The sequence below is a fragment of the Erithacus rubecula genome, assembly GCF_903797595.1.
Source record: "Erithacus rubecula genome assembly, chromosome: 3".
NCBI lineage: Eukaryota > Metazoa > Chordata > Aves > Passeriformes > Muscicapidae > Erithacus > Erithacus rubecula.
This window is the reverse complement of record NC_136689.1, coordinates 114,709,430-114,736,348: the sequence shown is the minus strand read 5'-3', so window position 1 is coordinate 114,736,348 and position 26,919 is coordinate 114,709,430. Positions and strand designations below refer to the sequence as shown.

General features: G+C 36.8%; 1 protein-coding gene across 1 annotated transcript; it reads right to left on the bottom strand.

Annotated features, from left to right (window-relative positions):
* Window positions 1–491: 491 nt before the first annotated feature.
* On the bottom strand, window positions 492–26,919 carry SGK3 (serum/glucocorticoid regulated kinase family member 3). Its single transcript, XM_079301537.1, has 16 exons — window positions 26,817–26,919; window positions 22,000–22,083; window positions 20,026–20,098; window positions 17,146–17,221; window positions 11,377–11,464; window positions 9,465–9,514; window positions 8,356–8,413; window positions 7,483–7,566; window positions 7,254–7,385; window positions 5,958–6,070; window positions 5,716–5,752; window positions 5,522–5,608; window positions 4,655–4,750; window positions 3,666–3,821; window positions 2,510–2,599; window positions 492–2,055 (listed from the first exon to the last, which is right to left on the bottom strand). Exons 1-16 carry the CDS (start codon window positions 26,892–26,894, stop codon window positions 1,885–1,887), a joined length of 1,473 nt encoding a protein of 490 aa, XP_079157663.1. The 5' UTR covers window positions 26,895–26,919; the 3' UTR covers window positions 492–1,884.

Genomic DNA, 26,919 nt, shown 5'->3' with positions numbered 1-26,919 from the left:
AAAAATTTTTCAATAAAGAAATAAAAAGAACAAAACAGCACCAAAACCCCAAAAACCAAAAAAGAACCAAACCCTCCCCAACTCCAAACTAAAATCCCCAGGGCTGTTACATACAAGTTATTTTAATGCCAAGGAAACAATTTCACACAGTTGCTGGTTGTCCTGAACAGCTTTTTTCAGCCCTTGCAGAAGAAAACTATGGAAAATGAGTGCCAAACCACCATTCTGCTCCTACAAAAGATACAATTCCTTCCTTCCTCCCCTGCCAATGTCAATTCTTACTTTTTACCCAATCACTCCTTCCAAAACCTCATGCAGCAACTACTAAGCATCACTTAACCACTATCCAGGAGACTGCTCCAGGAGATACTCCTTGAGGTAAGCAAGGAATCCTGTTTTACTTTCCACTTTTCTATACAATATTTATTTCAAAAGAATTATGATTTGATACACTCTCTCCCCCTCGGTTCTCAATTCGTATCAGATCTTGATGCAGTATAAAGAGTATTTATTTTAGCTGCTTATTTTGCAAAAAACAAGGTGACTTAGATACTGAAATTTATATAACATTCATTCAATTTATGTATCATTATGATGTATCTGTATCTTACCAGACTTCTCTCAAATCAAGGCATTTATGAACAAAAAACACACAACATTTTTGGAGTAACAGACAAAAATAAGTTGTTATTTACAAGTAATATATATAATAAAACTACTACCATTATATGCCTTTTATACACTGTAACTGCAGTCAATTTTTGCATTGTTTAAAAAAATTTCCTTAAACAGAAATTGTTCAAAATTATGTTTGTCCATACACGTGTATGTTATGAGAAATACAATAGCTTTTCACATTTTTAACATTATCAGTGTAATTTACATTTTTCCCCCAATATTAAGTGAAGATTTAAAAATGGTGGAAACTAGAACACAAAGACAAGTAGCTATGAGCACTGAAATACAATCAATTTGGAACATAAGAGTGTTTTAAACTACCAATCTGTGAGAAAAATCCCTAATATTTGGCATGATCATCTTACCACCCACCCCCAAAATGTCAAAGCTAATTGACTTACTTTTAAAGTAACCATGATTATTGCATATTAGATCTTTGGAGAAGCAGAGCTTTAACCAAAAATATTTTTAATGTAGTTGAAATACAGATGCTTAGCTCAGGGAAGAAAGAAAAGTAGAACATGTCGTAAGTACTGTTATCAAATCAATCCAGTTAATTTGTTCTGTCCTTGCTTTGAGTAATCCCCCATACCTCAGATAATCCAGTTGAGTCAATGGGTACTTCAGCAAGTGCAAGAGCAACAATCCAGTTTTATGTGACCAAGTTTTCATTCTGCAGAAGTCCTTTAAGAATCTTGGTCCTTAACTGAAGTAATTTAAGTGCTGGCAGGTAAATTAACACATATTCCAAACTGGTAACAGGGAAAACATTTACCTCTTTTTAAACCAGGATATACAAAAGACAATTTGCATAGTTACAATTCAAGCACAAAGTCACTGTAAATAAGTACAAAAGCATTTATAAACTTACTAAATTTGCTGCTGTGTTTGCCAGCCAAATTAGATAGGTATGAATGTAAACTTGAAGGGATTGAGGAGAACAGTCAGTGTTTTTGCTTAAAAAATATGTAGAGAATGCTTTTTAAAGTTTTAAAAATACTTTCTGCAGCAGGAACAAACAGTTTAAACCCCAAAGAAAGCCATTCAAAATGCCCAAATTCCTCCTATACAGCAGAGAATGTTTGTTCATAGGTTTCAAACCTACATACAGGACGAGGCACTATTTACGCTATTTTGGAATGTGTCCATAACCCTAACATTTCAATTCAACCCAAGACTTCCAAACCACTCTTCACTTCTGTGTTCCTAGGAAAATCCATCTTCAGAAGGTGGTGCATAGGAAAATCCAACAAATGCATCATCTGCCTCTAGGACACTGGCATTAACGATGTTGTAGTCAGAAGAAACACAAACTGAGTATGGGACCATTTCTTCTGTGAACACTGCATCAAAATTCCCAATATCATCTGGTCCAACCTAGAAAACAGAAGGATCTCTCAGTCATCAAATTAATACAGTGTTTTAAACTTGTGCTTGTCCTTTAGGTTTCAAATTTAACTCTCAAGGCTATATATTTGTTGTTATATTCTATTTAAGTAAAAGAAATTTAAGGAAGAACACCTCCATCTCTGAAAATAGATATTAAAAGGCTAGGGTTTTTTTTCATTTAGGTTGGAGTTTTGACCAAATCCTACATTCTTAATGATCCCATAAACCTAAAAAATATGAGAAAAAGTCTCCCTTAGGGAGATTAGCTGAGTTGGTTAGAGCATGGTGCTAGGAACACCTAATTGATGGGTTCAGTCCCCATATGGGGCATTCACTTACAAGCTGGACTTGCTCCTCGTGGGTCCCTTTCAACTCAGAATATCCTGTGATGTGTGATCTGAGATGCAAACACCAACACCACTGCCACACCCCAGGCACCTACCACATTAGGATTAAATGGTGGTGGAATCTTCTTCTGAAGAAGATCAGTCCAGCTCAGAGATTCGAAGAACGGGTGCTTTTGAATTTCAAGCTGCAGCAAACAGCAAAGATTTTAGATATTTCCTAATTTCATCCTGTGCATTGTAGTAAACATTACTTCATACTATATGCACACAGGGAAGTTCTTATGTGCATGTCCTTATCAGTTCATTTATTCACAATTTGCTTTGCAAAAAAAGTTGTAGTTGGTAAAAAGAGCAATTAAAATTTGTGAGACTGCCTCTATAAATGGTTTTCCCTTCTAAGATCACACTTTCTGCTTTTAAGCCCTAAAATCAACAACCTTGAAGTCTAGCACACAGCAAGAATGTTTTCTGTTAGTATCTGTTCCTGCCTTAAATTTTTGTTAGTTTTTGTAAAGCATATCACTATCTGAGAAGCAGCTGCTTCAACAATTCTGCAATATACTTACTATTTAAGAAGCAGCAAACAGCTATGCTAAATCATTTCATCCTGCTCAGTTACAAAGCCCACAGACAAACATAAGGACTGCAAACCAAAGATGACAAAGATCCCACCACCAATGGATGGAGTACATCCTCTAGATCTTTCCTCATCGCACTGATGAGTTCTGAATACACCTGTAACTTTCTCACATCAACTTTTTGTGAACAAAGGTTGTGTTGCTACACTGGGAAAATGTCTGCCATGATTTTAAGGCTGAAAAAAAAAAAAAAAAAAAAGGGCTGCTGTTTGCATGCAACTAGTGTTCCTCTTTACCTGAAGACTGGTTTCCAAATCATTAGTATTTCCACATGGCAGCCTTTTCTTTTGATTATTTCCCAGTTTCACCATGAACAGTGAAACCTATTTCTGTGCACCTTAATGACTGCTACACCAGCAACTGTTTTTCCTTTGCTGGCAGGTACAGAGAGCAGCAACCAAACTCAAAATACTCCACAACAATCACTGCTCTCTTATCCCCAGCAACTTCCAGGGATAGACTCCACTAGCGTTTTTACTGAAGAAATAAAAACGAGGAAAACAGAGACAGATGCAGCAATGCAATTTCTGTCTCCAACTATTAATCCTGTGCAGATTAATTTGGTGAGTCCCTTTAAATGAAACAGGGCTTGATAAATTAGGACATTACTTACGAAGTCTTCCCTTGCTCCAAGTCTGCTTTGCCGATCTTTCTCCAAAAGTTCTTCCAGGATAGACCAGGCTGTAAGACTGATTCCTGGGCGCAAAACCAGGGGTTTATGAAGAATATTATCGTACATCTCAGCAACATCACGGCAGTAAAAAGGAGGCTAAAAAAATACAAGTTCTACATGAATTTGAAGCCACATGCAATGTTGTTTCATATGTTATGTATGATCAGTAAATGAGTCTGTAAAACATACAAGCTGCCAGCAGCAAAGCAGAAATCTCCTTTTCATGCACTAACTTCTAATTCAGTCATCACCACTGCCAGAACTTTACACTTGATAACTTCCCACCACCCGCCTCCTCTGCTCCTAATGTGTTCTCACACTCATAAGTAGCCAGAGATGCCATCCAGCTTCAAAGCTCCCACTGAACTTGCCTGAAAAGAACCTGAGAATGGGAAAATAAATCCATCTCCCTATTTAAGGTCATATGGGAGGAGCCAGAGCTCAAGAACACTAGAAGAACAGATTCTTACAGGAGTAATTACATATAACTAGAAGCAGCATAGCGAATTTTTTTTTTTTTGTTCTAATGCTCTCAAAAGCTAATAGAAAACCTGGGATTCCTAATTATAAAATAAAAATATTTATATTTTATTTATTGCAATATTTGATAAAATTTTACTTATAAGCTGTTTTGGTTTTTTTTTGTGTATTATCATTGGTGATTCAGTTTACTCTCAGAGTCCCTAAAGCAATGATTACTGATTTTGCTGATGTCTATGATTTTGCTTTTCCATGAACTCGCAGATATCAAGAGGCAATGTAAAATTCAAAGGAGAAAAGTAAGTTCTGTGTAAGTACAAGACAGTTAATCTGCTTAAATGGTGTATTCCAATATTAAGAAAAAGTTAGCATCTTTAACAATACTCAAATGTTACTTCAAATAAAAAGGGAGAGGGGAGGAAAGCAACTTTTACATAACAGGTACATACCAGCCCATAAAGCATTTCATAAAGAACTGCACCAAGGCACCACCAGTCTACTGTGTTGTCATAGGGCTGCTTTTTAATGACTTCTGGTGCAAGATACTAAAAAAAAAAAAGAAAAAAAAAGAAAAAAGTACCTTAGAGAATGAGGCTAGCATGGATAAAAACCTAGGGTTTAATTACTTCACAGTAAACACTTCAGGAAAAGCTTTTCTATAACAATCAAATGTTTCAGCTACGTCTCACTCATCTTTCACTGCCTTCAAAGGTCTTTCCTGTACTTTAAAGTATGTTTATCAAATTACCAAATTTTCTAATCCTCTGTTCAGTGAAACTCTCATACATGTTCAAGCATTCCACATTCTAAATTTTCCAGTGTAGTTTTCTCAGTAAAAAGACAACAGTTCAATAATTCAGTCAGCAAGTTCAAACTTCAGTGCATATGCAAAAATTTGCTTGAATCACAGATATTAATTCCCTATAAACTTACTAAGAATCAATGGCAGGATATGGTTAAGTAGATTCATATTGACAAATCCGTAGCAGCTGTTACACAAACTAACTGTCCTGTGTCTACCCAGCAGTTGGTAGACATGGGAGAAAACAGTATGTCAAAAGGGCTGGAAAAACAGAGGAAGGAAGAGATGAGTTATGGCCATGTAGGTAGCAAGCAGTAGACACTGCATATTAGTGAAAAGAACATTGAACAGATCTGTAAAGAGCTTGTCTTTGGGTTGGTTTCATCTTATTAAAAGAATGCAAACCTCCCAGCAGTACAAAACACAGTAGCTGACCTTCCAGTTATACCAGTATTAATAGTAGTCAACAGTCATTAATTACTGATAAAAAAACCCATGAAAGTTATCAACGTACTTCTGGGGTCCCACAGAAAGTGGCAGTGGTATCAGAAGTTGCAATCCCTTCTTTACAAAGTCCAAAGTCTGTCAGGACAACATGACCCTGTTTAAGAAAGAGTGATCAGTTAAAAAGAGAATATGCTCAACATGTGAATACACAGAAGTGTCCATTTTGTGAGACAAAAAACAGAAATAATATTGCATACTTACTAGTGAATCTAGGAGAATGTTTTCTGGTTTTAAATCCCTATTAAAAAAGAAAAGGTAGTAAATCAAAACAGCAGTCACAAGTGTTTAGAAGCAAGAGATTTTATTATTCTTCAGCTGAAAGCTTCAAGTATTAAATTGTTATGTTCAGGTTTCCTTTAAGATGATTCCTTGTAGAGCTTTTTATTTAGTAATTTATCCTATTCTGAATTTCTGCAAGACAAGGATACATTTCAGAAACTTACCTGTACACTATATTTATGGAGTGTAAGTAGCCCAGTGCACTGGCTATTTCAGCAGCATAAAATCTGGCTCTGTGCTCAGGAAAGGAACGTTCTCTTTGTAAGTGAAAGAACAGCTGTAAAGATGCAAATAGGAAATAAGAGCATTACATAGACAAAACAAGTCAGGTTAATAACTTGTAATTTTACAGTGAAGAGTAATTTATTTTGTTGTCCACCTTTATTTATGAAAAAAAAGGTACAACAAAATAGAATTGGTTTTACTGCATGACTTAGTCATTTCTTTACTGTCTTCCCTGCTTCTCTTTTGTGGCTCAGATGGATAGGTAACACTCCCTTAAAAACACAAACTAGAGTAAATCACTAAGCTGTGAATAGAGGTTGGCAAGACTAAATCATGCAAGATTGCCTCCAAGCAGAATATAATCTAGTGTCAAATAAGTAATCTTTAATTTCTGTAAACTCAAAGATTTGCATAATTATTTATAGAATTGTATTCTGAAATAACCTGGATTACTGTGTGAGATTTATCTTCCAAGCTGATTCACCAATTCTCTCTACTACAGAGAATTGTCTGGCTGCAAATAATTTGAGCAGATACAAAAGTTTGGACAAAGATTAAATCATAAACTTACAAATTCAACTATACTACACACTCAACTTGCGAAGATTTTAAGAAAAATGAAGTTTTTTGGTTTCTGCCTCCAAAGTTCAGGAAAAATAAAAAGCCACCCCAGCTTTCCAAGCTTTTCATTAAAATTTGAAAGCTGTTTTGAACAGCTTTTATTTTGCTTGAAACAATACAAAACTACATTCTGGCCACAATTCAGAGTAGAGCAAACCAGGATTTTGCTAATACAGTCTAAGTAAGGTGACAGTACATTAAACAAGAGAAATGCCCATCTTGTCACAATATAATAAATTCAGCTGTCAGTTTCCTTCCTTCCCCTTTCAAATGCCAGCATTTCACCTAATGCAGATACCAGAGGAAACCAGTGAAAAATGTAAACATAAGATTAATTTATAATAAAAGTAAATTTATATAACTGTAAAACAAAGTATTTATATCTGACAAGTATGAATATATTTGGATTGAAGCTGTCAATAAGAACAGGAATAGGGTCCAAATAGCTACAGAGGTCTGTAGCATCAGCAGGTGCTAACAGAATTTTCAAAACTGGGAGAATGCAGAACAAAGCTCATTGTAAACCATTGTAAGTCACTGTAGTATCATTTCACTCCTCCTATCTAGAATTAGCAGAATAGACAGACTAAAGTGCCAACAAAACCACCACATACCTCTCCTCCGTTAACAAAATCCAGGACAAAGTAAAGCTTTTCTGTTGTTTGGAATGAGTAATGTAATCCAACCAAAAATGGATGTTTCACATTTTTCAAAAGCACATTACGTTCAGCCATAATATGTTTTTGCTGCAAGAAATAAGAGATCAATAAGTAAACAGGAATGATTTTGCAATTAAGGGAAAAAAACAAGGGAGGTGGGTGGAAAAAGACTATTTCTCTTAACCTCTTTCCTATTGAGAACAATCTTTTTCTGCAACACTTTGACAGCATAGTATTTCCCATCCAGTTTTCGTTTTGCAAGAAGAACCTGCGAAATTCAAAAAAAGGGTAGAAATGTGATTGTTGCAACTCACATACTATTGGTAATATTTTATCATTTCAGCATAACTGGAAGGTGTTCATGCTATTTTTTCACAACAGTTTATTTGCTTCTAGTACAGTCAGTCAGCAATGTAACTGCTAATAGGGTAAGCTTGCAGTTCACTAAAAACTTATCACAACAATGTTATAATGAAAGACTGAACTATAATATTTGTTTTTCATGACCTGCTAAATCTCTGTCAAGATCAATTTAAGCTTTTTTGGGGATAAATTTTAAAGGTAATTGAATAAAAAATGACAACACGAAAAATAATTTGGAAACTGAGATTTCAAGAGGGGTTTTGGAATATCTGTAAAATATCAACAGTTAATTCACTTTTCCATGTGCAGTTGCTCACACTGCTCCATAGTATCAGAGGTTTCACAAAATAGTCCATGACAAGAGGAAAAGCATGATTTGTACTCCAGCTGCTGCATAAGCATAGGGGTACCTCCCTTCCTCCCTGGGGGAAACAGAGGATCCCAACTGCTCTTAACCAGAAAGGGAAAATCTCCCTTTTGTTAGTCCCAACAAGTGGCTGAGGCAACCAACAACTGCACCAGGGAAAAAATGGCAGGGCCACAAAGCAGCAGCAACGGGGATCCAACAGAACAGTTTATGGGCCACCCTAGAGCAACATCACTTCTGAAACCTCTGGCCAAGTCTCCAGCCACTGTGCACGAGAAACCAGCGAGCACCCTTGCACCACCGTAAGACACAGGAGTAAAAGCTTACCTTGCCAAAGCTGCCTTTCCCAATAACTTTCAGGAAATCAAAGTCTGTTGGTTTAGCACTGAAAGATATTTAGGAAGGAGACAGGTCATCTGGATAGGAATTACAAGCCTTATAGCTATACAGCAGTGTAGTGTAGCACAACTGCCTGCAAGGACCCTCCTTTTCTTTCTTCCACCCAGCACTGCTTCTGCAGACCTGTCCTGAGACACAACTCCTCTTCATTTTGCAATTCCATTTTTCCTCTAGGGAAAGTGTTCAAGTTGCAGTCCCTGAGTTAATTTTATTTACTAAGTTTAACCTTATGATGTAAAGACCATTCTTTCATTCTCCATGGTCTAGTTTCTTGTAATTTTTAAGTCTCCACTTCCCCATGACGTCTACTGGAGCTTATTTACAGTGGTCCAAATGTATTCTAAGAGTTACATGAGGAAAGGAAGGACTAAGTTTGTTATCTATTCCCTCTTATTTTTTCCATTCTTGCCTCTATCCAATCCTCCCTTGTTTTAAATTTCAGTAAGAGGAGGGAGGTCCTAACACTGGCCTCTTCTTAGTGTTTGTATGAATTCACTCTCAGTTTTTCCATTTCCCACATCACCACTCCTTTCAGTTTTTCCCAGGGTTCTCTTACTCTTTCCTGAATACAATTCTGTCAGCAAAACAATTATCCATGTTTTCAAATTACAAAACAAGTTACATCACTATACACCTTTCTATTTATTGCCCCCAAAGGGAAGGACTCTTATATTTCATTTCTTACTGCAATCTATTAATCACTTCCTCCTGCTACAGAACAAATCTGTGAGAAAAGCAAAACCAAAATAGCAGTCATCTAGAGAAGAAAAGCAGATTCACACAGAACTGAGAACAGAACCTCTGCAGAAGACACCAAACAGAGACACAAGTTACCACTTCAGTAACTGGGTTGTAGCATCAACAAGGCAAACTGCTCTTCTGGCATGCAATAAACCAAACTTGTTTTCAGAAGCTGTGGGACCACTCCCAAGGTCAGTCTAACCTTTCAGGTTTTAAAATTAATTTTAATCCCATTTAATTAAATTTTAAATTTACATTAAATTGAATTACATTAAATTCAATTTAATTGAACCTACTGAGGATTTCCAGATGGTCCCAGGTTGATATTCTGTGAGGTAGAGTTTAACTGTTGAGAAAAACAAAGAGGTTTACTTGTAATATTTTTTCTTCTCTCTTATCTTTCAACCAATACTAATTTCAAAATACTCTACTAATCTGCTCAATCCATACTTTTACACTTGTAACATTAGAATTTTAAAGAGATATAACATCTAGATTGGCAACTAAAATACGTGGCTATCATCACCTTGTCACAAATTCTTTCTGCATACATCCTGTTCAAGAATGAAAGTAATAAAATATCTATGTTCATTCAGAGAAGAAAAGATCAAAAATAAAATTCAAGAATATTTCAATAAACAACTTGTTCCTTATTCAGAACTTAACCCTTTCTGTACTTGCTTCATGAACATATTTTCTGCCTTTTATTCCAAATTCTCCAAGTTCTTACTAATACAATAATTTTAAACCCACAGTGTTTATATAAGAGCAATTAAGGAAAGGCACAGTGCTTTTAAAAACATGAAAGTGAACATTCTTCCAACCCCAAGAAAAACATCACCAACCTTTTCTATCCTGACATTAAAGGTTAAATAACTCAATTCCTGGAATTCCATGAATCTTACTGGTACACACCCAGGCAGAATTTGTAAATTACAGGGAGTAGAGGAAGCCACTGTCATTTAGGTGATTTTCTCAATTTTGTTTTTGATTTAGAAATGCGGTATTTGTACCCTCATTGTGATTCTGGAAATTATCACAGAAGAATAAACTGCACTCAAATACAAGTTACCTGATGACAGGCTGCCAGGCAGCACAAAGCAGTACTCCAGAAGTGGAAAATGGCCTGACAGCAACACTGGATGCCAGTACTCACTAAAATGAGCCAGTGGTACTGGACAGTTTTGAAAGAGCTACTGAAGAAAAAAGACCTTTTTTTCTGAAGGCTTTTTTCTGTTCCTTGTTGTTTGGCTTCAACATTTACAATAACTATAAGGTGAATTTTCCACCAATAATATGGGGTCCAGGCCATTATGCAGTAGCTCTTTCTGGAATTTGTTGAAGTACAACACATCATTAATTTTCCACAGACAGTTTATATCATTCCACATTACTTAAAATACCTTTCAAACGAGGAGGAAACCAGTATTTTAAGCTAGTGACTTTGGAAATGAAACTTTCAAAACACACTAAATGTCCTGTGGATCACACACAAACTGGAACAACTCTTACATCTTTAACAGGGGCTGAATAAGAAGTATTAATATCATATCTTTATGCCAAGTAGTAAGTAATAGAGAAGACAAGCTTAAATATGGCAATTCTGCCTTCCTAGAAATACTCCTTTTTTCAAACAGCACTGGTTCTGAAGGCTGTAAACTAATCTTCACAGAATCCATCCATATATATATTTGCTTCTTTGACAAAAGAAACTTCAGACCTCACACAGTGTCATATGTGAAATGAAATCAAATCCATCCTTGCTCCTAAGTGACTTTTAGAAAGACTGCATTTTTTCCCCTGAGAGAATTCTATTTCCCCCATCTTTAAAAAAGAAGAACGCACAAGCAAACAAAAAGACAATTAAACATTCAATCTCCCCTGCTCCTTGCCAGATGTTCTTAGCAAGAGCCTTTGAACAGACTACAAAAACTCTGACAGCTAAGTCATGACTAAAGTTGTATTTCTTTAACCCGTATAGCAAGGGGGGAATAAGCAAGAAAAAGCCAGAAATCACTTTTACTCCTCTATGCAGTTCACACGAGACAGAAAAATTGCTTACAGCCCACAGTGAAACTGAGTTGTTTAAAAGAGCAGGGAGGGGATTTATTGCAAAACCTACCAGCAGTTTTCAGTAAATAATATACCTAAGAAAATTGCCCTCAAGTAGCTGAAATTTAGAAGACTGTTCTACTTCTGTTTTATTACCTTCCGACTGCTCCTTTCATCTTCATCTTCAGAAGGATCCGACTGGTGTTTTGGATTATCCATCTGAAGAAATGCTCTGACATCTGGGCTAGAAATACAGTTAGCTTCATTAACACACCAATAATCTGCATGATTTTCAGTCATGAACATAGGTTATAGAATTGAACAGCAGCATACAGAGGAATTACTCATCACAAAGTTTTGTATTTAAGTTCGGGTAATTAAGGACTGCATGCAAGCAATACTTTCTTTTACAACAACATAATTCAACTGCCAAGTGTGTTTTACAGCACAAACCTTTTCATCTGCAAAAACCTGACACATTAAAGTATATGTATGTGAAGACTTCAGAAGGAAACACTGCAGAACTGCATTTAAAGACAATTACCAGAAGAAAGCATGAGTTCTAAGTGGCTAGCAGTCAAATTTCTTCCAAAGACCTGAAGAGTTTACATCTTTGTTTTCTAAAATTAATTTAATTATCCAAAAGGGAATGAAATACATCATCTGTATCCCAGGGAAAGACACATGTTCCAAGGGATAAACAGCAGTAATGCTCCTCTCCCCATTCACTTGAAAGCAGAAGATGGTGATCTTGTATTCAAAACTCCTTCTGGCTGGGCACTCTCAAAACAGTGTTAAGAAATCCTTCCAGTCAGCTGCAAGGCACAAATGCCTCAGGAATTAGCAACAGGCTTCCCACAGTACCTAAGGAGATGCATTTTATCTTCAGCAGTGGTTTCAAGCACTGTCTTGGTGGGGGCTGGGGGACAAGGACTGAGAGAAAGGTGGGAAAGTAAGAGAACTCCAAGAACACAAATTTCTTCTTCCAGGAAGAAAGGGTTGTCCAACAGGTCAAAAGAATTTAACATGTTTCTGAACCACAGCCCAGCACAACTAAAGAGTAATGTAATACAGCTGAGGAAAAATTAATTTCTAAAAAAATGGATATAGTGTATAGCCTGTATAAACCACTTCAAGAGATTATTTCAATCTTTCACGTTCCTTCAGTTCACTGCAAGGCAATCTTCTTATCGAGGAAGAAATCTTACCTACTTTTCAGAGACTAAGTTGTTTGAGAAGGACTCAGGGCAGTCACTGATAGGAAACTCCACATGAGCCACTCAGTACAAGAAAAGCACTAGCTTACTATGGAGCTGCTCTTTTAATCTGTCCCTAGAATATATAAAATAGGGTAGTTTTATGTAAGAAACAGATGTACTCGCTATTTTCAATCCATTCACCCTCACATATCTCTGATCAGAGAGGATCAGAAGTAAGAGATGAGCTGCTTTTGACACTTCTCCAGCTCCTGTAATTTCCTGTCAGCACTACTGAACCTACCTCATATCCTAAGCTATCTGAGGCTCCCATCACCTATGTTCTGTATTCCTGAGTCCTGTTTGAAATACATTTCAGTTACCTTCAGCCTTTCAGGTTTAAAGCACAGCAACAAGACTGTTCACATAATTTCAGTTTAATACTTCCCATTTTATATGAACTCCAAATTCTGATCTATTTCAGCATCTGTCTTGTATCCTGAGGCCAGGAAGACAAAAACCACAGTGGTTTGAACATTGTGGTTTTACTGGTTCATGATGAAACAATTTAAGTTTCAGAATGTTTGGATATCATGACATCAAGAATAAAGTTATGGTTAATGTTTTCACTAGGCAGAACAACAGAAAAAGACCTTAATTACCTTTCAGCATTAATTATTCTGGACAACTGGTTGATTAAATAGAGCATATTGTAATACATCTCAAATAGTTACTATAGTAACTTTGTTCATGATTGACTTCACAGCAGGAAAAACATAAAAATACCAATTCACAGGAAAAGGGTGTTGTGCAGTTGTAGGATATTCCACAATCTCCACAATAGCCAGAATAGTAACTGATTGATGTTATACTGTTCACATTTGCCATTTTAAAAGCAATGCAAAGAGCTACTGATTAAAAATAAAAAAGTTTAATGTACCATTTCTTAGGCAAGATTGCAGCATGTTATGCAAAATGCAATACAGATTGATATGGCTTCTATGCTGTATTAACTCACATGGATTAACTCAATATATTTTAGAATACATGGAAACTATTCCTAAAATAACCTCACCTATAAAATTAAAATGATTGTGAAAACCACTTAAAAAGGGATGCTCATTTTACATTGTACATATATGACCAGCAAAAGTTGGTTTAGTCTGGATTTTTATGATTGGCTGAATAAATTTATTTTATGGATTATCTCCGAAATACACAAAACAGTGTCAAGCTGTGCTTAAATACGGTTGCTTATGTAATACTCGTTCTGCATTAGTCTTCCTGCAAAAACATTGTAATACCACACAAAAATTTTGGATGCACACAGAAATATGAACAAACCCAAAAAGTCACGCAAATTTCGAAGCAAAATGGTAAAATTAATAGCCAGTGACAGAAGCTTAATCTTAAGACACACTCTAAATAATTGTGCCCAGCTCCTCCCTCTTCCCATCATATTTTCTTAAATAGTAAACCACTGATACCTTTTTTACAGAAAGCAAAGGTTCAAAAAGCCATAATACAGCAAAGTACAGCTTTAAGCAAAGTAATACAGCAAAGTACACTTTAAAAGAAGGCAATAATATAATGCAAGGTTTGCTTTCCCCAGCATGGACTGCAAGTTCCTACAATTCAGGGGTTTCACATTCACTTTCATATTAATCAGATTGAAATCAGGAAAAAAATTGTGACTGATTTTCACATAAGGAACACATTCAGACCCTGCTTCTCACTTACAGAACTGATAACTCATTTCCCCACAGGTTGCAGGGTATTGTCATCCTTGAGTTCTTCAAGTGTTATGCAAATGTTCTCGTTCTCATTAAGGAGCTACTTTGGACTATTTAAAAATAACTGCGTTACATCTTTAATGCATCCACTATTACACAGTTTTTCAAACAGGTTTTCTTTGGACCTGTTCTGATAGACAGCAATTAAATGCATTAATACTTCAGTGAAGGCCTACATTTGAGGGGGTGAGCAGCCCACTTTCAGGAGTTATGCAGTGTTTTAGGGAGGCTCACAGTGCTCCCTAGGAACAAACTCCCAGCTCCTATTAAGGACAGCAGTCAGAAAGGGGGACACCCTATCGGATCTCTATCCCTTTTGCCCTATATATCCCTACCTTTTCTTGGAACACCTGCATTCTACCCATGAGAGCAAGCTGTCTATCACAGTAAGTTTGCTGAGGAAATGCAGTTTGAAGCTAGTCCACTTAATCCCCAATTTGGACTAAGCCACTGATCTCACCCTGTATTTCACCTGACAGTGACTGCAGGAAAATCCTTATCAACTGTCACAAGGTCTCTCTAAGCACTCCAATACACCTTAAGTTTTTCTTGAATTTTATATTGAACAAAAAGATTTGGCTTTGATACAATATTCAAGAAATGTGCAAGATCCAAGAAAAAAAAGTCCACTGATGGAAAATAAGAGCACAGTACTACATCTTTCAAAGAACAATGTAAATATTACCATCTTGGACATACTGCATCTGACATTTGTACTTTTCACTTCAGATGTTTAGGTGCCTTCCCATCGGGAAATGAGAACACCTTGAATCATCCTTAAGCTTTCAGTGAAACAATTCTTCTAAGCAGAACTTAAAATATATGACATGCTGATACTGATTTTAATGCTTAAAAGATGCAGTGGAAGGTGGATTTCTTAATGGTTCTGTGAAGAATGCACAACCCACTAAGTCTTCCTTGTTCATCACTACTTTACATAAGTTATTTGACCTAGTTTCAAATTTAATTAGCACATTAAAGCAAAACTAAGAAAGCAGAATGGACTATCTGTGAAGACTCAGTCATCACATATCCCTTGAGTAGCTTCTATCAGATTTTACAAAAAATCCCAAGCACCAAGATCAAAGATTTGATATTTCCTCTATAACAACATTCACTGGAACACAGAAAAGGTGACAGATTACATAATTAATTATATGATTTGCTGCAATGCAACTCTGCAAAAAGTAAAAGCTAACTTCACAAAAACAATCACCTTGCAGTGATTAAAAGAGAAACAACATAGAAATTACTAGAGAATTCAATGTTTTTGCACTGAACTGTCAATTAAAGCCTTTTGCTCCCACTTAAATCACTATTTCTTTAAGGGTGGGGTGAAGGAAAACAGTACAAGGCAAACTTTGGTCTCTATTTGTCATTTTTATTGTAGAACTCTGTTTAATAAGCTTATTATTGAATACATTTTCATCAGTACCAAACACTATCAGACCTATGTCTTAACCCTGGTTTAAGTCAGTTTAATGGATCAGGTAAGCTTAAGTGCCATATTAAAGAACATTGATTCTTCTACAGTTGCATTCAAGCATAAAACAATATTAAAAGCTCACAAAAATTTAAGGAGGCAGGTAAATTTGAGGTCTGATTTTTTTTTTTTCCTTTAGTACACCATTTTGTGCTGTCCATAACAAAAAAAGCACCATTTTAACTCTGGAGAACAAATATAGTGTGTTTTGAAACAAAAATATTTGGTAGCTGGATATACTGACAACCAGAGGAGGAGATTGGCCTGAATAAACCAGTACCCTTTCCCAAGGAAACAAAGCATTGATTTTCAGTTATTTGTTATATTAAAATGCTTTTTATTATTTCCCAAAGAACAGTACCATGAACACAAACCTCATAGTGTTTGTTGTGGTGGAAAAGTACCCTTCCATAAAGACTTTGTTACTAATTTTTTTTCCACTAACCAAAAGAAGTATATATAAAATGCTCCTTTTTTTTTTTTTTTAATCCAGAAAGGAAAGGAAGTACATATTTCAGGTTGACAGAACATTAAATAGTTAATTTGTTGGGAAAAAAATAAAATCTGACTGCATGCTGCAAAATACAGTGATATTCTGTTAGAGTTACTTTTTCCTGTGGAAAATGGGCAATTTCACAGTACAAACAGGCTAATTAAACAAAGCATATGTATTAAAGACATTTACTCAACACTAAAGCCAAGCACTGAGCTTTACCATTTTTCCAGTTCAAGCAACATAGAAAGCTGCATGGATTTAGCTGAAACTGATTACAGCTTTCAACTGAAAGAAGGCGCCAGTTTGCCCTGCAATGGGTTCACACACAAAGTGCTGCTCTCCAGATTTAACTGGTCCTAACACCATCTCCCATTCACCATTCCATTCATGGTGGTGGTGAACACACCTGCAGTTCTGCTGGGAACAGTTTAGGTAAAAGCTTATCCATAGTTTCTGTTAGGCAGCTCAGCCTGGTTATCCCAAACCATCTCAGCAAGGGAATTAAACCACTTGGTTACCGTACTTTAAACAAGTTCGGGAGCACGCATGAACTGCTCTTAACAAATAAAAAAAGGATTCAGGCAGTGATTGACTGCCAGCAACACAGCAGCAAGTGACATCAGGGCCCTCAAATAGTGCAGCCACTGGCAAAACAAACACCTGCCCTACAGCAACAGTTTACTGTGGAATCTGCACCAATGGAATTAACATCAGTTAATGGCCTGCAAACCGATTTGTAGGCTGGTTTTCAGAAAACTAAAACACATATACTCTTCAGTCTGCAGATTTTTCCTGAATGGACGGCCATATAAAGTTTACTTTTTTATACTGAAGAGCTCTGAACAGGTAAAATACATTTTCTGGTTAAATACCTAATTTGCAATTTTGTGTTTAACATGTCTTTTCATTCTCATGTCTTTTCAACAGCCCTTATAAAATAGAAATGAAACTACTTACTGGTTGCATAGCTCTGGCTGTCTAACTAAATTCTGAATGAATTCATTCAGTCCTGCTCTTCTCTGTTTAATAAAATCTGAAAAAAACAGATTTATTAGAATCATCAGTCAGCTTATGAAAAAGACTTATTTTCTCATTCAAGTTTTTTAGGATTTAAAACAGCAGTTAAAAGGAGACTGGCCTATGACTGATTTAGAACAGGATTGGTTCTACATATGAAAACTGTCAGCTTCAAACACTGAACTGAGCTGAGAGAATAAATTTCAGTGTCTCTGTAACATTACATAAAAATATTGAAAGGCAAGTGGATTAGAAGTGCCACCCTGTGCTTCAAGAACAGTGTGTAACCACAGCGGGCTAACCTGTGCAGCCTTCATTGCACAAGTGAGCCCTTCAGCACCTGATTCCACAGAAACAAAAACCCCAAGAACCCACAGGCAAAACCTGACATCAGTTGCACAAGTCAAGTTTTTACATGAACAGTCCCACCAAGCAGCATATTTCCATAACATATGTATGGCAGGGGGAAAATTGCACAATTCATCCTGCCGGCAGGCACACAGATAGAGTCATCAAAGATAACAAAATAAAACACTTTCTTTTAGATTTTGGACATCATCCCCAACATTAAAAAAAGATAATCCTCAGAATCCCTTCCCTTATCTAAAGCCTGAGACACGTGACTGTTCTGTAGCAACATGGAAAGATCCGCAAAGGATTTAGAACAGAAAGAGTTCTAACAAAATAAAGTGTAAAATGGAACAATCTTATCTTTCATTACTCATATAAACAATAATTTGTATAGAAAAATAAATTATTTAACTTGTGCACTAACTTTTAAGGTATTCCAATGACTGTCATATCCAGATTACTGACAGTTATTAAATTTTTAAATTAAAATTAAGTTTTAATTAACAGCTGTACTTAAAACATTATGAAAAACATCCATATTGTTTCAGGAACATAATCCCTTAACAATTCCTAGGATATTTAATAATCCCAAATCACTGACACCTAACAGGAAGGTAAATTTGCATACAGATATTATGGGAGTCACCATCATCAGCAATTTCAGTGTGGCAGATGTTCAGTGTCATCAGTCACTCTAAGCCTACAGGGCTGACCTTACTGGTGAATATAAAACAGCTGTAACATCTGAAATTTTCAGGTTCTGTATTCTGAGGTTTCTGTTCCATTTTTTCAAGTTAAAACAAGATTAATTTTAAAATAACCTAAGTGCCAATAAAACTGGAGCATTTAAAAGGCGATTTAAAAGACAGTATTTTTGGTAGATTTTGGGTAAAGGGATGTAGAGGTCTCACTCTGCTACATTTCAATGCAGTAGTACAAAGCTGCATACCCATAGATGGATTACAGAAATAAAATACCTTTTCAATATTTGTAAAACATGTAACTTGGTTCAGGAGCCAGCAGACACATTACATCAAAGCTTCAATAAATCAGCGTTAAGAAAAATTATTTACATAAGCATCATGGCTCCATCTCCACCCTGCCTCCTAGCAAGAAACATCTTGAGAACTATTTAGCTTCTCATGCTTCAAGGATTTCAGTGTAGTTCACGGAAATTTAAAACAAGTTTGAGGACTTTGTTTTACATATATAATTTTAATAAAATTTTAGTTGAGGTTTTTTCACATTAAAACTCGAGTTTCCTAAATTTGGCTCCAAGAAATCCACCTGCATATTTGCCTGTACAGCAAACCAGACTGCACGGCATTCTCTGGTTTTCAGCCAGTTCTGAGAATCCCAAGGTCAGAGAAAAGGAACCAGAACTAAACAAGAAGTCCCTGTAGACAAAATACATGTAGAACTTTTGGCAATCATTTACATCTTCATCAGAAGAGAACATCGGAGCTTGGATACTTGTATTTGATTATTCTAATAAAAAATAAAACAATTTCACATCAGGATCCAGATGATTAACTGCAACTGCCAAACACTAGGTTTGTTTGTCAGAACTTTTAAAAACCCAATCCTACACATGCTAAGAGTTTAACAGCTTTGGATCTATTTGTTCCTCAGTAAAGGAAAAAATGAAACAGTTGAAACAGGTGCAGGAGGTGATGAAACTACAAACTGACCACATCGGCAAGCCAGGGGAGGGTGGGAGGGGTCCAAGAACATTGGGAAAAGCCCAAAGTAAAACTTGAATGAATAGTACAAGCACACAGAGCAATGGCCTGGCCTTCCCATCTGCCTTTTTAGTTATTCATCCATAGTGCCAACAGGTTACTTCAAGGCACTTTACAAGTGACTTTCATTGGTATTTTGCTGTGTACAGAGCAAACTAAATGGGGACCTATCACTGGTAACTGGGGCACAGCACATTCACAGCGGATCCACTTCCCTTGTTGTTCCACTTCCAGAAGAAGTTTGTTTTCACCTAAACTGTACAAGGAAGCACATTAAGATACAGAGAGTTCTAATGTCCTCAGAGATAAATCCTTGAGTTATTTAATTTTTCAGACATGGCTGTGGGGCATGCAACACAAAGAAAAGTTTAAAATTGACTACACATAAAGCTTAGGAAGAGTTTGGGGTTTGGCTTTTGCTTTTATAGGAGAGAGATCACACCTGACAGTTCAGAATCAGAATCCTGAATATGGGAGGGCTGGGAGGAGCTATAGCCTTCAGTGCAAGAGAGGCACTGGGCAACCAAGCAATGCTTTTTTCACTATCACAAGGTAAAACACCTACCCACGCTAGTTCCTGCTCTTGACTGAAGCATGACTAAACTTTGGTTTAGTCACTGTTTTGAGGACTACTGCAAAACTCATATAAGGCAGCTTCTTGTAGGCTGGAATGGATCAATTTTCACATAAAGAAACTGACAAAATGAATAACAGGATGATGACATACCAGGATCAAAATTATCTCCAAATATTCTTTTAGCTGGAATCTTCAGGTTCATGGTGGGAAATTGCTTCTTTAGCTGAAAACAAAACACATAAAATTGGATTGTGTTTAGACATTAAAGTACCTAGAAATAATTGCATTTTGTTTGTTTTCTGATGAACAGTTTGAACACTTGATTATTAGTAATTCTGCTCTGCTATGCCATTTCCTCTGCTCATACATGAGGGGAAAATAACATACCCAGAACAATCTGTACTCAGCTTGTTTGCAATAGACATACCCTTTTAAATTCAAAGGCCATCTCATCTTCATCTTATAGACTACTAGAGCAATAGTGCAAAATTATTTGTCCCAGGTTAAGAAAACAAATTTCAGTGTTATTTTTACTTTCCTTTTTCTTCCTCCATCAATTCTTTATCTCTTTTGGGTTTGTTTTTCTCTTACTTGCTTGAAAAGGGCTGTATGCATGAGGTTTAGGATGGGCTGGGGATACAGGCATCTGGGTTCTATCCAAATTACAGTCTTAAGGCCTTAGAAATCACAGGTGGTCTACCCCTACACCAAAACTGCAAACAAATGAACATTTTAGGATCCTGCATTTGATTCAATTATTACACCTGATAAACTGACCAGAAGATAATGCACAAAAACAGTGAATTATACATTTAAAAAAACCCCAAACCTGACACTAATCAAGCCTTGACTACATTTACTTCACCTTCAAGTGCTCCAGAAGAGCAATCTTACTCTCATCCTCATTAAGAGAGCAGTCTTCTACTTCAGTAGCTGGCAAATCTTCCCTTAGCAACACCAGTATTTCTTTCAGTTGGCAGCACAAGTTCTTTTTGTTGTATATATTGTATGAATTACACTGAACAGAAACTGGACTGAATGTCCTCCTGGCTATGGTTCCCCAGGACCTCACCTCTGGCCATGTTAGAGAGACCAGGGCTGAACAAACTTCAGGAGAGCAAGGCCAATCTGAATGGCAAGAGAACATGACAAAGGAACAGGATCACCCTCTGAAAGGAGGATTTCTGTTTTCACATTCCTTACAGGTCTATCCCTGCAAGATGCAGGCAAAGCATAGCATGGGGTATCCAGGAGCATTTCAAACATTTCCAAGAACATTTCCAAGCTCACAGCCTGTGTATGAAGACCACTGCCACAAGCAATTTCATTCACAGGGAGGCAGAAGAGAGAATGTTTGACTACTTCCCAGACAGACAGTGGAAGTGAAGGCACAAATAAGCAGCTGGTAATACTTTAGTATGGGAATCAGAGGGGAATAATTTCCCCTTTCGTTAAAGCAAAAATTGTGATCTCTAAAGACAAAGAACTGGAGGAAAATATGGAAAGCACATATAACCCAGACTTGTTTCACTTGTTGTACCTGAACAAGTATTTACCCCACTTCCCTACTAGGCAAAAAGGGAAAAACCCTCTTCTAGCAACAAACCCAACAAATCCATACTTAGTTGCTGAAGGGGCTTGGTTTCTTTTGGAACACTGATCACATTTTTTTTGTGCAAAAAATCGTACCTGCTATAAAACTGCGGGTATGAATTGCCATCAACGACTGACTAGAAAATTTCTGTTAAGAAATAAGGATTTGTTCCTTGCTTTCAGTACTTCAAAGAAAAACACTTATTTTAGGAGAAACGTATCTATCTAGATGTTTTGTGGGGGTTTTTATTATGAACAAAAGCACTTTTTATATGTTTTGACAACAACTAAACTGGAAGTTTCATTAAGCTATGATCCCAAGGAACTGTAAAAAAATGTGACCAATAAGTGGATTTTGAGTCTGAAATTCAAACAAATTGAAGTTTCAAAAACCTACTTCATCATTTTCTTTAATTAGGCTCCTATGGTTATTAGATGTTGACACAAACCCCTCAAGAGAGGATTAAGTCAAACCATAACATTGCAAGTGTTACTTTGCTATTCTGGCATGATTTCATGCTTTTTGCTCACCGTGTTGTAGAGTTTATCAAACTCTGCATATCGTCGAAAGACAAACCACTCATTTCTGCCAACAGAGACCAACACTTTGTAAACCTGTAGAAACAAGAACAGTATTATTGCCTACAAAGCTTAGTAAAACTTCCCAAGTTTAATCTTGTGGTGGAAGTAAGGGGCAGGCTGTTAAATTTATGGTGTAAATGCACTTATTGAACCATGTATTTCTTACAGCTAAGTCACACAGACATCAACAGAAATTATTAAAAGAACAATTAAAATAATCTAGTACTTTACAGAACATTTTTTAAATACAAGGTAAGCAAAAACTAACACCAAAACTGATTAGTGGAGTTTCATAAATTAGTTAATATCCAGAAAGAACATCTGGCCATCAGATAGTAGTCTACTAAAATTAATATGACATTTGTTCACAACTCGATAAATAATAATAAAGACTAATATTAAAGAAGGAAAGCATTTTTTAAATACTGAAGACTGCTTTCACCAAAATCTGAAGGGAAAGTACATATGGAAGGTACAAAGAACTGTTCATTTGAACATCTTGAATACAGAAGAATCCTGGCTGATGGCACAGTTGTTCAGGGAGGAAAAAATGGTGCTGTGGCTGAAATACAGTCCATATAACAGCATATACAGCACTGGGATGAAGAAGGTGTAGTTGGAACCTGCTGCATACTTCTGGACTCTCAAATGCCATGTCACAGAGCAATTCAGTAACTAGACAGGATTTCAGTCCCTGGATTCATAAATCTGGTTGGCAGCTGTGTGTGCAGACAAGGTAATTAGATGTCTTCTCTACTTTCTTGTACTTCCAGAAGGAGCTCAGCTATTCCTTCAGGGAGGAGGATGGGCACAGCAAGGAAATGAGTGGAGCGCAGCTAATTCCCAATGCAGACAACTGGACCAGTGCCCCAGTCTCCCTTCTGCCCTGGAACAGCACCTTGGCTCTCTCTCTAACTCCACACTGGAAGTGGCAGCCACCACCATCAGTTCCTCAGCCTGAGGGTTCCTGTCAGGCTGTGTTAACTGCTCACATAAGCTGTTCTCAGTCCCAGCCCTGGGGAACACAGGAAGCATCCAGCAGAATGCTGATGAGACCTTCTAAGAAAAGCCACTTTGCCTCATACTGCTAAACAAGTGTTAGCATAAAACCTTAGAGTCTCCCTACACTGTAGACAGCAAAAGCTTCAGCAGCAAAACTTAAGAGCTGTCCTCCTGGACCAGATCTCTTATAGAGCAACCAAATCCTACAGGCAATGTTCAAACACAAAACACCTCAGCTCCCCACAAATGCACAGCAAATCAATGCCAACACACTTGAGCAGAGCTGGGCAGAAAGTACAGACAGCAGAGTGCACAGGCAAGCATAACTCAGGGTACAAGATGATATCCACTTCCTTGGCAACTGCTAAATTAAAACAGTTCTGCTCTCAGAGTAGCTGTAGAAGAATGACACAATCAACATTTTTTACACAACAGAGCATTAAAAAACCTGTATGAGGTCATCCAGTTCACACCACTAATAAAGCTCCTGCACACCCCAACAAAGGAACAGCTGTAAGTCATGGATACACTGAGGGGTGAGAAAACACAAAATATCCACAAAGATTCTAGTAAAACCTAAAACCATGGCATGTCTGGGCTGTATCAGTACTCTCAGCCAATCATGCAATGATTTGAGAGAAGCATAATGCTTATTTCTAGAAAGGTGTGGAGAAGAAATCTAGACTTACTTAGATAATAACCTTTTTAAGTCTAATTATTCCTAATCCAAATTTGGTCTTAGAAGATTCCTCAAGCATAGATATGATGTATCCACAACTCACAGTAAGTGGGTAAAAACCACAAAGCTTTGAAAAAAATAAAAAGGAAGAAAACCAGAATTCCTGAAAAAATCACCATAAAATATATTCCAAAATACAGACAGGACACGATCCAGCTATTTCTGGATGCAGTAGGATTTCTTCACAAAAGAAATCACTAAAATTAAAAGCCTTAAACTCTGTTTGTGGTAGCTCATGCTCCTAGATTAAATGCTTTATTTTTATTAAACAAAGAAAAATTAAAAGGTACTCTGTTTTCCAATTTTTGACAGAGCAATCATTGAGAAAGTTAGGAAACTATTTATTGTCAACAATAAAGAAGAAAAAAAAGAAACAATTCCTATTTCCACAGGGCTGGAGATTAATATTATACATCACAGGTCTGACACAAAGTTTTCAGATTTAATCAGACAAACAGCACCCTTGAAAGAGATTTTTTAATAAGCCTGTATATGATCTGGGTGTAAAGGGAGACGAGAACAGGTCAGAAGAGAAAATTAAGCCTCAGACATCAAACAGCATAGGGATAAAAGTGAGAAACCCAAAACAAAGCCATTTGTCAAAACAGGCAAAAGAATAACCTAATATGCAGCAAGGACAGAAAGCAATTAATATAGGCTAGATATGGTTCAAAACAGGGAAATATTTTACTCTTTTTATGGAGAAAGTGAATGCTGAATCTTCAGAAAAATGTGGGACAGCGAACAAGTGTGGATTTACATAGATGCTGGTTGCTATAAATTAAGTGGAAACAAAAAAAATTCCCTGCCAGAATACCCCAAAAATGTAAACATGTAATCATTTGAAAAAAAAAAAAAAAAAAAAAAGAGAGAATAAATTCCTAGTAAATTTATCAAAAGTACGCAGTATTTAACAAAACCAAATCAAATATTCAATAAAAGGTCATGATAATGCTCAGGAAGAATGAGAAGTTCACTTGCAGAGACAAAACTGAAAAGCTTATTTAATTATCAGAATAATGACTGCACAGAGACACATGATTGTTTTTAAAAATGCTTTATCAGAGTGAGTGTGAGGGGGGAAAATAGAGCTAGCAAAAGCTAAGTTGCACATACTTGTCTTGTTTCCATGCCAGCATTAAGTGAGCCATTGTAAGGTTTGAGCTGAAATTCAGTTTATATTCAGACCAGTAAGATTCTAGCAGAGTCTCAGAAGCAGTGACACACACTGTGAGCAATGGTAAGGTGAAGGCTATACAGCCACCTGAAATCCTTCCTAACCTTTATCACTCTGACCTTTCTTTCCACCCCAGGTGAAAACCTTTCTTACTGCTCTTTATGGAAATGGCACTAGTGTGACCATCAAGAGACAGTTATACCTACCACAAATTTGCTAAGAACTGTTTTCCCCCTGCATCCCCTCCTCACTCCCTGTCAAAGTACTGATGGGATCCTGTCATTACACACAGCTACAGAAGAGGGGACATAGTAACAGCACTGACACGTGCTGGAATTCACAGTTTCTACCATGAAGTTTAGTACGACCCTCACTTCTGTTACCAAATCCTAAAATATACGTGATAATATTCGAAAGCTTGGTTGTGAAAGCACTTCTTGTCAAGCTGCTAATTACTCCCTGGCACAGAAAGCAGAAGCCAGCAAGACAAAGTGTACCTCTGCATAGTGTAAACTGGGCAGGATTTTTCCCCCTCCTCCCTCAGCCCCCATTTCTGATGTTTCATACAGCTTTCAAAAGGTTACACCCAAAGAAAGTTCCTTTACACTGCCCAGGCTTTCCTATAGACCTTTATGTAAAACGACCTGGAAACCACAACATTAGTACATGCTCAATGTACCACACTGGCATATCTGAACTGCAGAACTGCCAGCACTGAGGCAACACAACAAACCTGTTCTGCTCATGTTTAGACTTCCACAGAGGTTTTCTTGCTCACCTGAGTTTCACATGAATGAAGAGGTTTGAGGAATTAGTAAAGTTCTCTTTTGTTTATTCCCTTTACTGGCACACTCCTTCCCCAAGCTACCTCTTGACACACTTGTAGAATCAAACAGCACTGCACTTTTCCAAGGAAGGGAGGTGAAGAGGGAGACAACATAGCCCCTAGTAAACCATTGTTTTGTTGTATTCTTCAGACAGCAACTCCATATAAGGGTGTTTGCATTCCTCATCTGAAGAGTGACTAACTCAATGAAAAAAAATCTTAGAGGAAGTTGCACAAGAGCAATGAAATAGTTTGAGCCTTCTTTAAGGAAGTATTTTGATCTTGTCATTTATGGTTATATAGAAGCCAAACAAAAATCCATACCACACTACTTTATTTTTCAGTACACAATGCAATGAATTTCCCACACAATAGGAAGACTTCACAACCAGAGAGTCAAACTGGGAGGCAAAGAAAGGAAGAGGGAAAGAAATGACAAGAAGTGGAAATGGGAACAGGATAGGAAAAAACTCACAAGAATCAGAAACAGGAAGGAAGACAGAAAAAAGGTTTTGAAAAAATTTGATGGTTTATATATTTTTTTTCATTTTACACAAAAATATAACAATAGTATAATAGGATATCTGTGAAAGAATGGATGTTAAAACAAACAAACCAACCAACCAAACCTCCACAAAGAACCAAATCCACACTTCATCCCTTTACAAAAGAAATGTCCTCATGAAAAATCATGTGGAATGCCAGAAATGGTACCAGAATATTTTCCTTGTACTTGGATTCTTAAATATTTTATACAAGTAAATACAGCTACTTTGGGGTAAACCAGCAGAAATTTGTAAAGGCAAGTTCTTTTTTGCAAAAAGCAACACAGGTAAGTACCGTAAAATATTCACAACTTTTCACACTGGACCATGGCCAGTACTCACAAGAGCAAGGAAACTGATTTCCATAAAACTATTGAAAATAATACGAAGTTTAGCAGCAGAAGAGAAAAAAGCAGCCCTGCTAGGCACCAACAGCCTATGCCTTTGCCCACAGTGCTTACTTTCTTACATACTTACAGTAAATCTCTTTTTCTTCTCTCTGTGTTCATCAGAGCTGGGAATGCTAACGCTTGGGCAGCTCTCTTTGAGATCCATTGTATGTTTCTTGTGACAAATTCCT

Bases quoted from the DNA above. Each gene is read 5' to 3' on its own strand.
- SGK3 (XM_079301537.1), bottom strand. From the start codon at position 26,894: ATGGATCTCAAAGAGAGCTGCCCAAGCGTTAGCATTCCCAGCTCTGAT. The intron at 17,222-20,025 runs GTATGTCATCAT...TGTTTTTTTCAG, and splicing joins TGGAGATAATTTTGATCCTG to ATTTTATTAAACAGAGAAGA. The intron at 5,609-5,715 runs GTAAGTATGCAA...TTTCTTAAACAG, and splicing joins ACATTCTCCTAGATTCACTA to GGTCATGTTGTCCTGACAGA.